Here is a 14515-nt window from a genome sequence, read left to right as displayed (position 1 = left end):
AGTGATATGGATCAATGCGCATGAGCCAAGTGGGTTAGCCTCGGTTTTTCCTCCCATCTTTACTAAGGTTTGTGGAGAACGGGAGGGGGGCAGCATATCCATAGGATAATAAAACTCCTCCCAGGGGAATTTCCCCCGGAAACAACGAAACGCTCCTTCCACCTGTGTGGCCCGCTGACGTTAGAGAAACAAGGTGGGGCCCCCCACCCCGTACTCCGCGCGACGCGCCAGGGTTGTGCGGGTGCCGGGCAGGGTGGCTCCTTACGCAGGTGGTGGGCGCAGCGCAGGTGGAAGGTGTCGCAGCCGTGCACGTGGTGGTACAGAGTCTTCTCGATCAGGTCCTGAGGTTCATACCCCGTCAACTCCGCCACTCTGCCGAGAGCAAGCCCCGTGGGATGAGCGCGGGGTGCGGGGATGCCCCCCGCCCCACACAGCCATCTCAGACCTGGGTACCCACCCTCACTTCGCAGGGTCCGATTAATCGCCTCATCTGCAAAATGGGCGCCTAAGGTCCACGAGGAGCTCCCAGTCGCTGAGCAGGGCCGCCCTGCTGCCAGGGATGGGCCTTTCCCCGCCCTGGCCGCTCACCTGGAGTCCAAGAAGATGAGCTTCATGTCCAGGCTGGCACGGAACATGAACATGTTGCTATGCAGCTTGATCTCCGTGACGGCGCTGGGTGGCAGCGAGTGGCCGACGGCCACCAGGCCCACGTTCTGGTAGCAGCCGTCGAAGGGGGACATGTCCAGGCTATACTGGCGGATCTTCAGGTAGCCGCTGCAATGAATGACCTGCAGCGGAGGGTGCGGGAGTGAGACTCAGCCACTCAATCAGGAAACCTCCCAAAAGGGTGGGGAAGGTATTAAAACCTTGAGCCTCAACTCGGCCTCTAAGGCTTTGTGGGCCACGCCCCCGCACTCAGGTGCCCAAAGTTATTGGTGCTCCAAGGTGTCTCAAGGAAATTACCGTACTGCCTCACTGAACTCACCTGGAGGCTTGTAAAACTAGAGACCTGGGCCCTGCCACCCCTATCGCACTGAATCGCAAAGCGGGGCCCTGGAGCCTGCATGTTTAATCTCATTAAACAGGAGAACACGGATTTTGACCTAAGCTCTGGTTCTTAACCTCTCTGAGGGTCAGAATCTGAAGCCATGAGTAAGCTCCACGAATTCACCCAAGCAACTGACCATTTCAGGCGCTTGGCACACCCCTCAGGCCCATTATGAGCCCCAGATGAAGAGCTTCAGGGGCCAGACCCAGTGAGATTTAGTCTTAAAACGTAGTCCCCAGGTGTTCACAAAGTTCAACGACCCTGGTGATGCGCCCCCTCCTGCGCCGCGTTGACGTGTGCGGGGGACGCCCTCTTCGGCTGTCCCGGCTGCAGGAACGTCCCCGCGTGCCGCTCTCGCCTGTTGTCCTGCCCCCTTCGCCTGCACCCGGTTTAGGTGGCGTGGATCTTCCCTCGCAGTCACGCACCTTGTAGCCTCCGCAGGTGAGGCCGGCGTTCCTCTTAGCCAAGACGCACTTCATCCTCAGGAAGAAGGACCGCTCGATCTCGTACTCTAGGAGAGAGGAGCAGAGGGCAGGACGTGAGAGTGGGGCGCCGCGCCTCGGTCTCTGCCAGGGCTAACTGGGGAAAAGCCACAAGCTGCGATCGGCCCAAGTGTCTCAGGCATGCGCCTGCCTTACCCTGGACAAAGTGAGAGTGGTAGGGCTGATGGGCCGTGAGCACCGCCGTCATCTCGTCGTGGTCCGCGGGGTGGATATATTCATAAATGCTGTTCCCGGTCAGTTCTACCTATAAAGAGGAAGGTATTACCGTCTGCAAGGTGAGGGGAAAGACGGAGCCAGGGGGTCCACAGGACTGTGAGGACAGGAGGCAAAACTCCAGAGTTGGCCCTGAATTCTAATTCCAGTTCTGCTACCTGCTACCTATTGCAGCCTATTTATGCCTCGCTGTCCTCATCTATGACAGGAACCAAATAGTAATTATAATAGTAGCAGTAGTAGCTCCCTGGCAATGTTCTGCTGAAGACGTAAGTATATAACCCGCCTCCCATGCTGTTTGGCTTATGGTAGGGACTCAAAAAGGTCTCCAAGGTTTGGTTTTCGGTTGGAAGCTAAAGGTAGGAGAAAAGGACAGATCCAGACCTCCTGCCAGCTGAGATGTTTCCGGTCCCATAAATGCACATATAAAACCTCTGGGAAAGCCCTCATACCCCTCACCTCCTGCCTCCAACTCTGGCTGTGAACACTGAAGGCTGGAGGTGTGGACCACTCACCTACCTGAGAAAGCCCCAGGTGGACTGAGGCTGTCTCTGAAATGTACATGATCTTCCCATCTGGGGCCACCACAAAGATGAAACCATCCAGGGTCTGGGGAGATAGAAACAGAGTTGAATGGACCACCCTCTGGGCCATGGGGACAAATTGGGTTGGGAGTGGGAGCAGAATTTAGAAATGCTCAGCCAGAAGTACAGAGAGATGAAGTAAAGAGGGGCTGGCAGAAAATAGGGCAAAGAAAACCAGCCATGAGAGTGCCTCTTTTGTTCATTCCAAATTTTTAAGCATCTGGGAAATGCAGCACTCTGCAAGAGACCCAGAAGAATTGATGGACGAGGCTACTTGCCCTCCAAGATTCAGGATCCACTGAAATGGACAAAGCAGATATATCTGTAACATACACACACAAACATTCTGGGGGGCGGGGGATCACAACCTGTTGAAAGAGGTGGGTTAGGTTCTTGGGATAATGATCACCGAAGGAACCAGAGGTTTCTTGGAGGACTCCATAGTGGTAGCATCCTATAGTGGAAAAAGTACTAGCAGGGTTTGGGGAATAGCAGGTATTGGATGATGTGAAAGAGCTGCAGTCTGAAAGTTGTAGACAGAAGGCAGCTGGCCAGTGCGCTGAGCCTGGGAGAGGGGGATTTACAAGATGAGAGGCTTTCTGAGCAGCAAGTCCATAGAGTAGTGCTATAGTGTGATGTGTGTGTGTTTACACTGATGTATCAAACTGACAGGCTCTCCATGAAGGGAAGTCTTAGATTTTCACTGTCCCTTTATCTCTGTGAATGAGCCTTCAGTCAAGGCAACAGAGACATAAGAATGAGTCAGATCCTGCTCTCAAGGAGCTGAAAGTCCAGCAGTGGCCTAAAGACTGGACTAAAGACCTATAAAGGCCACACAGCTGAATAGACAGTGCTGTGGGGGCCCAGAGGCTGAGTGGCCAAAGGCACTGGGAAGAGTCAGAGAGGCCTTAGAGGAGCTGTTTGAGCAGAGCCTTGAAGAGGAGGCTTGAACTGGAGAAAGAAGGGAGGGCATCCCAGGCAGAAGGATTGATGTGGCAAATGCAGAGACTGGGGGGAGGGCACAGCTGGTATATTCAGGTGTGATGATTGGTGTACCAGAGTGGAGCTGAGGGAGTGCACCAGTGCTGGATTTGGGGAGAGTTTGAGATGTCAATAGGAAGACTTCAGAGATGTCTTGCAGGGATCAGGGCTCCAACAGAGGTTTCTAAGCAGGGGAATAGCATGCTTAGATGTGTTTTTTTCTGGCAGATTGCAGACAGTCACCGACAGGAGGAAAGAATGGGGATGAGGAGATCAAAGATGGTCAGCCTGAACTTGAGTGGTCCCCAGAGGGATTGAGAGGAAGAAGAGTCCAAATCAAAGATGGTTCTGGCTGTGGAATTTATGGTGGCAAAAAGAAAAGCTGAGACTGACTTCAGTGGGATTGAGTAGAGGGAGGGTAACATCATTAACCAAGGCTGAAAACTGAGGGAAGCATGGTGAGTTTTCATATGACTGGGAGTCTGGGGGATGATGAGAATGAGTTCTTGTCTTGGAGATGCTAAACTTCACGTGTATGCAGATTTCCATTTGGATGTGTCCAGCTGGCACTAGGAAATAAAGGTCTGGAGCTCAGAAAGGGAATCCAGGCTGGAGAAACCAGCTGGAGCCATGCAAATGTGGAGAAAGGAGTCGAGGTGGTGATATTGGCTGAGATCACCCAGGAGGCCTCGAAGCTGTGAGAGGAGAAACAGAGCTGGAACCTTGGGGAACTGCCAGCATTTATAACAAGACATTGGTGGGGAGATCAGAGGAGCAAGCAGAGAAGGGGAAGAATCCAGGAAAGTGTGCTACTTCAGAAACCTAGGGAGAGGGAGAATGTCAAGTAAGAAATGTCACCTCCATCAGACCCAGATGTCATCTTCTCAGGGAGGTCCTCTGCCATCATCCCCATTTTAAATGGCACCACTGAGACACAGCCATCCTCCTTCCCTTCTTATTTTTCTCCACAGCACCTGCACCACCTGTTACACTACGCAGCGCACCTGTGTGAGTTTGCAAGGCTGCTCTCCTTAGAACATAATAAACTCTATAAAGGCTGGGTTTTCTGTGAGGCACACAGTTGGCCCAGCTATATTTGTGGAGTGAAGGAGGTAAAAAGTAGGATAAGAGATGAACATCTTATGCTGCCCATCAAAATGTGGTGGAGCCCAGCAGAGCACATGGGCTGTGAGAGATGCCAGCCTGCAGAGGTGTGGAAATGAGAGGGCGGGGTGAGTGCTGGAAATTAACAATGTAATTAACTCCTGCCAGAAGTTTGGGAAGAAGAAGAGGCAACGATTGGGCAAGAGCCAGAAAGGGAAAGGGAGTGTTCAGGTTTTGTTCTCCTTTATATTGATGAGGGAAAATAACTGGTACTATGGAAAGATTGGGGGTGGGGGTGGGGTGGAATCAGTGGTTGAGAGACAACTATTGAAGTTGTCCCTGAGAGGGGGAGGGCAGTGCCTTTCTAGTGAAATTCAAAGGTATGGAGGCCAGGCCTGTGAGGGAGTACTCGAACAAGGCCTTCCTTTACTCTATGAAACGAAAATGTCTGGCCTCTGGGATTGAGGGAGGGGTCGGGGTAGCCACGGAACAGAAAATGTCGCGGCACTCCTGCCATGGGATGCTGCTAAGGCCTGGCCCACCAGGGAGAACTGGCTCAGGTTCCCCCATGCTGCCTGCTTAGGTTTGAGGCGCTTACATAAGGAGCCCACAGTGGGCTTGAATAGTAAAGGGATGCAGGGTGGGAGACAAGTGTCAAGCCTAAAAATGCCACCGGGAGCTTTACTATTTTAAATATTTGCTAGGCGACTTAAGCGGGCAACGGGCAATTTAAAACGGTGTACACTGCAAACAACGCGGTAATGGGCGCCTGCACGCTGGATAAACTCATTACCTGGGGTTGGTGTGTGTGTGTGCGCGTGCGAGTCTGTACACGGCCTGGGCCGGCCTGGGGTGACAGCGTGTGGAGAGAGAGCAGAGAGCCCGGGAATACAGAGAGGAGATGAAACGAGTTGCAGACGCAGCTGGATCCGGAATGCATGAGCTTAAAGCATTGACGGGCATTTCTACCAGATTCCCCTTATTTCCTGTGTAAATCCTTCATTTCGGACGGTTTTGCAGCCCGGCCTCGGCAGCTTAGCCTGGGGGCGCTTCGAATGGTGTCAAATGGCGCCCCCTCCCTGGGTTCAGCCGTTCTGATTGGGGCCTTTTGGGGCTTCCTTCCAAACCCAACGTGCCGATTATCACCTTCCCTCCCTCTCTCTCGGTCTCTCCAAACGCCATCCGCACCCAGCGAGGTTAAGAGCTAAACCTTTTAACTTTGGAGAAACCGTAGGTGGCTGCGACAGGGCAACGTCCGGACCGGATCCCATTTTTCTGGGAAACAAGAAGCCAGGCGCGGGGCCAGGCGCAGGGATTCTCCAAGGATGTGCGCGGCGGGGAGGTCCGCGCCAGTACCTGGAGCAGATGCGAGCCCAATTCACGGCCAACATTGTCCAAAGGGCTGGTCCGACTCGAATGGCCCCACGCCTCGCCGAGCCCTGTGGAGACAAAGAGACGTCCTTTAGTGATGGGACTTCGACCAGGCTGGCCGTGAGACTAGTCTCGGGTTCATGGTGTACACTCAAGCTCGCACACACGACCAGATACGATCGGGAATCCCCCACCCCCCACCCCACCCCTGGACAGCAAAAGGATGGGAGCAAGTAAATTTCGGCCCTGCCCTCTCAGCCTCTAAAGGGTTGAACAGAGGTCAGACTCCTTCTCCCAGAAGGGCCGGCAGGGCCTGGCTAACCGTTCTTGTAGCAAGACCCCAAGTGGCCGAGTTTGAGGACAGCCTTGCCTGAAGGGACCCTCGACACTGCACCCCAGAGATAACTATTGTGCAGTTTCACTAGTGTGCTTAGAGGGGTGAAGGACACTTTCTCACCCAAAGTTTCATCATCCTTATCACGAGGTCGAGGATGTCCACACATCCAGTGAATGTCGCTGCCCTGCCGGGAGTGACCTGTGGCGGGGGGTCCAGCTGGTTCCTGGTGGGCTTTCTGATTGGCTGCGGGGCTCTCCAGCCATTTTCCTCCCCCGGGCCTCTGACTTTAATCCCCTTCGGAAAAATCCGTTTGCTTGCCATGACTTCCAGCAACAGCATCCCGGCGCAATCCTTCTTCCATCTGCCTTTTCCCTCCTAGTCTCCGCCTTTCACATCCTAACCTCAACTCCCCCCTCCCACCCCATTCCCCAAAAAGCCCTCACAAGCTTTTGTGAAGTCATCTACTTTTAGGTGCTAACACTGTTTTAGCAATATTTTCATGATCTTCTGGATTAGAGAACTATTCCGTTTCTCTACTTTCCAGGTATCAACTGTTAACAAAGGCAGCCCTTTCTTCTCCTTGATGCTACCACGTAAAGGTCTTTCCAGGCTTTGCCACAAATAATTTTTCCGGTGATGCCTAAAAAATTAGAATTCTCAGGATGCCCATGACTGGTGTTTTAAAAATTAATATGGAACCTGCTAAAGTACCTGTTTACAGAAAGAAAATGAAAACTAAGGCAGAGGGAACTTGCACTACCCAGATTAAACTACTTACTGGTAATATCTTTTAACAGTGTTGCTGCTGAAATTAATTTAACTAGGTAAACTCTTTTATGCTTACATAATTAAACAAGATTTAACATGACCAAAAATGGGGGGGGGTGATTTACTGATTTACTGAGGTACGGGTCAAATCACTATGAAGTACGCAATGACAAACACTTGCATTGTAATATGGGGCTGGAGGCGGACCTTTCAGAATGAAACATGGAGTGGGACTCTTAAAATGTGTTGGCCAGGAGCTGCTTCCTGAGCAAACGATCAAAACCCTGGTAACGAGTAACCGTGAGCGCCCCTTAAGCTCAAATCGGGTCTTTCTGGGTGTTTGTACATCTAAATAAATCTAACGATTTCCCCACCGCTCTGCAAACACTGATGCTCCCGCCCGCGCCGGGACTTCTCTCCCTCCCTTGCGTCTGGTCAACCCCTTCTGACTCTTTAGCCCGCCCCAGTTTCCCTCCCCAGAGTGGCTCCACGGCCCTGAGCCTTGTTGTTGTCCTCCTGGACCTTTCGGGAGAGCCTCTGCCACAGCTGCCTGTACACACCCCTTTGCCTAGTCACCTTCCCTTCGCTCCTCCTGTCTCCGCTAAGCTCTCCTCCTCGGTTTCTGACTGTGCTCATTTTTTTCATCCCCGCTCGCACATACCCACCAGGAAGAAGTGGCGGGCGGGGTTGGCTATGGAGGCCGCCCTGGGGAAAGGGGGAGAGGATCCCGATGGGACAGCCGGGGACGCGGACGGCGCTGGCCCTTGGACGCCGTGGGGCCAGGCGAGGCTTGAAAGCCCAAAGCGTCGCGGGATGGAGAGGCCGGAGCGCTCCCCGGCGCGCGGGGCTGGCCGAGGCCACGTTGCGTCTGGAATCAGGTCTTCCTCAGGGTGCAAAGCCTACGCTTGGGGCCAACAAATGTCTTTATTCTAACATTATGAAGGTCCCCCAAGGCGTCTGGAAGACGCCCGGGATTGGCCTCCCGACCCGAATCATCTGAAAATCCCCCAAGCTGGGCTGGGGTTAAGTACTGGTTCCGAACTCCCGGCGCTCGCCTGGACTGTTGGTCTCGGGTTGCGGCCTCATTAGTATGCGAATACCCGGGGAAAAGAAGGCTTTCCCGCAGGTTAATAAACGGCCCGCCGGCACAGGTTAACAGGGGCCTCCCTCGCCCTCTCCCTGCACCCCACCTCCCCGACCTTTTAAGGAACCTTTTGCTTTCACCGAGCGTTGCCTTCTCTTTTTGTTCCAGGTCGAAATCTCCGTCACACGGTTTTTGTCTGGGTTAATGTTTTATAAGGGACTGGCAGCCCTCGTCTACCTGCCGGGCTTTCCTGCCCTCATGCCAGGTCTGAGCTCGCCTTTTAGCCGGCTCAGAACACCTCCTGAAACCGGGTCATGAGTTTCGTCTCCGAAAATCCGGGAGTGGGCCAGAGACCCCTCTCCCCGGCCCTCCTCACCTCCTGCCTGCGGTGACGCGCTCCCGCACCCAATTTCAGTTGGCGAGGGGGGTTAGCTGAGATTTCGTTTCTGCACTTGACCTACCGCAGAAAATTCGCAAATCCTTTGATTGTCTGTTTAAAATGAGGAGGAAACCAGCTCCCTTTGCGGCAGGATTACAGTGGGAACAAGATCTAAAGATTCTCTTGTAATTCGGTGAGGCCGAGGGAACAGGGTTTTGCAAAGGAGAAAAGGAGCTCTGTGAGGGAGGCGATAACTAAATCGGGTTTTAGACAAAAGGATTTTCCCCAGCTAAAGTGGCCGAAGACAAAGGAAAACATAATCTATTTTGGAAGATTTCCAAGATATGCTACATTAACCTTAGCAGATAAATTTTGCTTCTCCCCGCCCCTCTCTTCCCTTAAAGTCTGGTTTATCATATTTACATAAGTAGTATTACAAGGGATGTATCTATTATGGATCTAAAGGGCTAGCTCACATTTCATGTGAAAAGCCGGGCGAAGTTTCACTGTTGCTTTACCCTCGGTGAGCAGTGGAGCCATTTCCATTTAAATACCCCCTGACCCAAGGATTACCTCAATGGACTGACTGCACGGGTTTTGTAATTTCCTGAAAATGAGATTTCGATTTATAAAACAAGAAACCAATTAGTAACCAAATGAGGCGAAGTAGATCCACTAAAATTGACCTAATCCCACAGGCACAATTTAGTCCCGTTCTTGGCGAATGAATGATGAGCCCCAGTCTAGCGTGAGCTCAAAGCATCATCCAGCTGTGTTATTGCAAGCAGCAAAAATAAATTGATCGAGCTTTTCCTTCGGAATGAATTTCATACCCTTGACAAAATATAGATTACAGACCCAGCATCATCGCCTCCTTCACTCAGACAGGAAGAGGAGGAAGAGAAAAGCTTCTACCGTTTTTTTTCTTTCTTTTAATAAACAAACACTATATCTCAATAGAAATGTGTCGTTCTTGTAGCCCTTCCCGGGGAACCTTCATCTCCCGGATAGATCGTTATGTGCCTTTTAGGCAACGTGGTGGGGGCTGGAGGAGCTTTCCTATGGCCTGACCACAACTTGGTGATTGAGGCGGGGAATGACATCCAAGACGGCGCTCCTAACTTCGGGTCCCGAAGGGACTTGTCTTAGCCACCTGGGTTTTCCACCGCGCCGGGTTTCCTCGCTGAGTGTACACACTGTCCAAGCCTTTCCCTGGGCCCAGCAACCAAGGACTTAGGGCTCCGGGAGCCTCTGCGGCTGCGCCCTTGGGGTAGAGAGGGATGAAGGTTGGGCGCCCTGAGCCGAGACAGAGCTCCCGGAGCCGCGGCTGAGTAGGAAGGAGGCTGCCTCGCGCATCTAGACGCACCGATCCCCCACCTCTGGCGCTGGGACCCGCCTCACTCGCGGCCGCCTTCGGCCACCTGGCGGGTGTGGCCGACCCCTCAACGGCGTCGGTGGCCCCGAGGGGCCAGGCTCTGTCCTGCTCGGCAGCCTGAACCTCACATGGTGTGTCTGTACTTGGCAAGGCGGTGTGTGCCCTGCTCTCTCCTGTCTGCCTCGGGCACCCCCGCAGGCTCCCGGGGAATCCACTCAAGTTAGTGTAAATCTGAGGTGGAGACTCTCAGCGCCCTTGTGCTCTGGCCCCTTAGCTAGGGCTCCAGGGTCAGGAGAGAGCCTGCGGGCCAAGCTGGCTTTGGGCGCCCGAGCCCACCACAAGAGAATGCAAAACTGCAGAAACCAGGACAGGTGGGGTCCAGCCAGGTTCCAACGAAACCGTGGGACAAAAATGCACGCGGACTTGACAAGAGTGTCCTGCATGGCAGCTGAAAGGGGTCAAGCGGTGTCCGCAAGACGTTGGGCCATAGAATGTGGCCAGGCGGGGCGTTGCCACGGTCCCCAAAACAGGCGCAGGCGAGACCGACGGGGCTGCCAAGCGGCTCAGGCGTATCCCATGTCGGTTCTAATAGTTGGCTATCGCGACTTCAATGGCTGCAAAACGGCCCGCTTGGGCAGGATCTCGTCTTAAGGTTTAGACGACTGCGGGTCCTTGGGACAGTGGCCCGGGCAGCATGAGGGACGGCGGGCATACAGGGTAGGCGCGGGGAGATGTCCTCGAACACTGGGCGGGCAGAGACCTGGCCCAGCGGAGAGTGAGGAGACACTGTGCGGAGGCCGCGAGCCAGCGCACCCTCCGCTGCGGCCACCACAGCGAAGGCGGCCCGGGTCTGCTGCTGCGACCGCGGGGAGAGAATGGGTCACACCGCGCGGACCTGGCGGGTCGGCCGCAACATCATGCTTGTCCCCTCGGAGTGCTTCGGCCTGTGCCCGAGGCGCCGTAGAGGCTTCGACAAGGTTGCTATCCCTAGTCAGGTCAGAGCCACCAAGATCGAACGACTTCGCGCAGGAGTTGCCTGCTCAATGGGGCTACCTGCGGAAGAGGGTGTGCTTCGCAGTTCTCAGACACGATTTTAGTACTTTCTGATTAGCAGGCCCAATTGCTAAATAATTTAAGGTTCTCCTCCTCCGCTCAACAAAAATTTAAATTCCGGGATCAGAGAGTGACCATGGGCGGACAGCTAAAATCATAACATTTTAGGTGGGTCTAAATCTCTGTTGAGAAATACCTGAACCTAGAGATAGAAAAATGCGGTAGGAATCCATGAGCTTGAATTCTGTATCCACGATTGTGTCTGCAAAAGCTGGAAGCTGCCAAGGTTTCCCCAGAATTGAAAAATAACTCCCTAGAAATCACGTTTGTCCTCTGTAAATTTAGCCTAATTTTAGCTTTCAGGTGGGTGACTTGTACCCTGCTTAAAAGCATCCCACCATAGCTTATGATACCCTGTTTTTGTTGTGGGTTTTTTTTGTTATTGTTTTTATTAGTAATCCCTCCATTTAAAGGAAAAAAAAGTAGTTTTTTCATTGATCTGATCTACAATTTCCAGCACATAAATCTGCCTTGCAAATGCTCTGCACGGAGTTTAGTTCTGCACTCTACATTTTAAGTCAACATCAAAACTGGAATTAAACAGAGAAAAACCAGCGTGGAGCGTAAACTGTGCTTAAAGGCTTTTAAATGAGAAAAACTTCTGTAAGAAAATAAACATGGAAACCTAATGCTCAATCATTTCCCCAAGCAGCAAGAAAAACAGCCTTAAATCACCCATCCACGTGGGAAATGGGGCCTCTTTTTCTCTTTCAGTTCTCAGCCTCAGAAAAATATAAGGCGATTAAGAATTTCAATCTTGAGGTGAGTATTATAGAAAGGGTCTGTGGAGGTTTGTTTAATCATCCTTGTCCTTCTAGCCTTTGTAGAGACTCCTTCATGCACAGTTACTAATTTCAATTCTGTGATTATTTTTAGTATCCCAGGACATCTTGAGAATGAAATGGTAGTGTGATGTTACCAAGATTTTGAATGGCTATAGATGTGAAAACATGTCTGATCCTTTCAAAGGTTACTCTGTTAGCCACTTCACCTCCCAGCCAAAACTATTATATCTGGATAACAAATATATTTTTTAGTTGAATTTGTCCTAATTGCACACAAATAAAATCACATCTTTTTTTTTATCCTGCCTTTCTGCCTTTGATAATACCAAAGACATACATTTCTAGATGCCTCAATTTTTCCTTTGCAAGGCTGTTTAAGAATAGGCTATGTTGCCAGTTGGGAGATATGATTTCACAGTAATCTTCCTTGAGTTTTTTTTAAACTATGAAATCTCCAATCTAATACTTTATTCTTAATTATTCCAGGCATCCATATTCCCTCTCTCTTTCTCTATTTTTCCTTCAACAGCTCAGTTTTATCTATTCAGATAAATAAAACCTGAAGTTTGCTTCCAGACAAGGAATCTACTAGACCCTGGGGGTGGTGGGGTGGGGAATTGTATTCTGCAATTTAGGGGGGAGGGGAATTAGCAATACTTTAGGATTAAAATTTTGTTTTTTAAATATGAGTATGGAAAGATTTTTGTTTGTTGATTTAAGCCTTTTGGTATTACAGGGTATTATAGATGCAATGTGGATAAGCAAAAACAGTGGAGTTTTAAAATCATTGTTATGCCTATAAGATGCTATCAGGTTTATACTTATTTTAGATTAAATACCTTGCAAAATCTATACAGTACATGTGATAGAATGCTTACCATTATGAAATAACTATCTTTATTCCATCCTTAAAATAAAATTTTATTGAAGACCTACTATGTGCTAGGATGGTGGCAAGACAGATGTAAAAATGAACTTCATCTTCAAACGAATTCTTTTCATTCCTCATCACTAAAAATGATTAACCCCATATAAAGTGCTCATTTTCATTCACTGCCCATGGACCCAATCTTGTCCACCCCCTGCCTTCAGTCAACAGCTGAACCCAAATTTGGCACCCTCTGCAGGTGCTGCCTAGTTCTCCTGCTGGTGATTATTGCACTCCTTTAAAGGCTGTTGGGTTTTTTTTTTGGTTTGTTGTTGTTCTTTAATATTTTAAGGGCTGTGTTTGGGTTTTGCATTTTTGAAGCTAATCTATCCTCAAAATTAAAACCTCCTCTCTAGCAGCCAGCTGTTGGGATGACCCTGTCTAATTCACCGGGTGGAGGCTTCGGGGTGAGTTATGAGCTCAACAGTAGCTGGGGAAATAAATGATGTGCCCAGAGTTCACACATCGTCCATCCCCTCCTCCCCATAAACTCACACTCATCTGCAGAAGGAAGAGGAGGGAGGACCCCGGGGCCCTGGGCTCAGAGGAAGGTGAGGAGCGCTGCGGAAAGCACAGTCTCAGTTAAAACAGCCACAGGGGACCGGCCTGGCCACCAACCGGACTCCAGAGGGAGTCTTCACCAGCCCTCTCTTTAAGAATAACAAGAAGTTGGCTAAGAACTAATGTTCTTCCTATTTATTTACTGCGCGAGTTATAATTTGTGGTGTTGGCCCTTAAATAAGAAAGCTTGCTGTCTTACAAACAAAACCAAAACAACAAAACCCAGCCCAATACCCTCCCGGCCGCATCTGCACGACACAGAGGGGCGCCCTGGCCCGGGGACTCCCTGGGAGCTCGGGTCCCTCTCTGTGCTCGCCCGGGAACTCCGACCCGCTATTCTCTTCCTCCCGCGATTGCTTGCAGCTCCACCAGCAGCACCATATGCTTCTTCTGATCAAACAGCGAGCAACATCGGCACCGATAATTGACGAGACCCGCTAGAAATCACGCAGAAAGGGAGCCCACTGAGACCGCAGAGACTGACAAATCACTGCTAATAATCCTGTTAGGAACAGCGCGACGAGCAGTGTTCGCAATAGCTTTATTTTTATAAAGTAGTCGCTGACAGTATAAAAGACAACGAGATCTCTTTTTAAAACAGAAGGCAATGTAGCATCACAGTAAGTTTCCCAGTAGCAATTCTCGGCACAGTTTGAATGGGAAGCATGGTGTTAAAATATATATAAGTTCTCCCTCTTCTCCCCCTCACCCCCTTTAACTTTTCAGGTACTTTAGGTTTTGATCCCTTTCCTCCTGTGGTTTCCAGGAGCAGATGAGGTTGTTCAAGGAACTGCTTTAAGACACAACGACCATAACACCACTTATAGTTTGGGGGTACAAATGAACCATAATTGGAAAGTTTTCCTTTAGTGCCCATGACTAATTTGGAACATGCTTTGCAAGATTTTGACTCAGATAATAACTTTTAGTTAAGATCAAGCAACGTGAAACTCCAAGCCAAATAATGACTATTTCCTTAAAAGAAAACAACAAACCCCAAACATTCCAAATCAACAATAACATAAACCTCTCTGGGTCAAATAAGTCCTCCTTTGTAAATAAACAGGGTTCTTTCCCTTGGATTTTTGTTTGTTTGGTATTCTCTCCTTTACATTTCCAACCCCCCCCCCAGCAAAGACATATCTAATATATATTTACATATATATTTTTTTCCTGTCCATGTTATTTGAATGTGGGTAAAGAAAATGATTAGGAAATGGAAGAGAGATGTGTCCTTTTCCCAGTGAGTATAAATGGGAAATGTTATACACGAGAGTGTTTTGTGAAGGCTGCTCTGTCCTCACACAGCAAATCTTCATAATCTAAATAAACATTTCAAATCATGTCAATAGCACGCCTCTTCTAACTTCTAGGCCTTATA

The 14515-nt window shown here is 50.3% G+C and overlaps 1 protein-coding gene across 6 annotated transcripts in view; it reads right to left on the bottom strand.

The window, feature by feature from the left end:
- SIM1 (SIM bHLH transcription factor 1) overlaps positions 1-14515 on the bottom strand; it is a 101389-nt gene that overhangs the window by 55068 nt on the left and 31806 nt on the right. For all 6 annotated transcript variants that reach the window (XM_019643635.1, XM_019643634.1, XM_019643630.1 and 3 more), the window contains 6 exons: positions 5790-5872; positions 2284-2373; positions 1687-1795; positions 1474-1559; positions 589-788; positions 266-372 (listed from right to left, as the gene is read on the bottom strand). In XM_019643635.1, the coding sequence (XP_019499180.1) occupies positions 266-372; positions 589-788; positions 1474-1559; positions 1687-1795; positions 2284-2373; positions 5790-5872 (675 nt within the window). The remainder of the gene's footprint in view (positions 1-265; positions 373-588; positions 789-1473; positions 1560-1686; positions 1796-2283; positions 2374-5789; positions 5873-14515) is intronic.

This window comes from Hipposideros armiger, unplaced genomic scaffold (genome assembly GCF_001890085.2).
Source record: "Hipposideros armiger isolate ML-2016 unplaced genomic scaffold, ASM189008v1 scaffold_81, whole genome shotgun sequence".
NCBI lineage: Eukaryota > Metazoa > Chordata > Mammalia > Chiroptera > Hipposideridae > Hipposideros > Hipposideros armiger.
The sequence above is the reverse complement of the archived record's forward strand: the minus strand, read 5'-3'. Positions and strand labels throughout refer to the sequence as shown.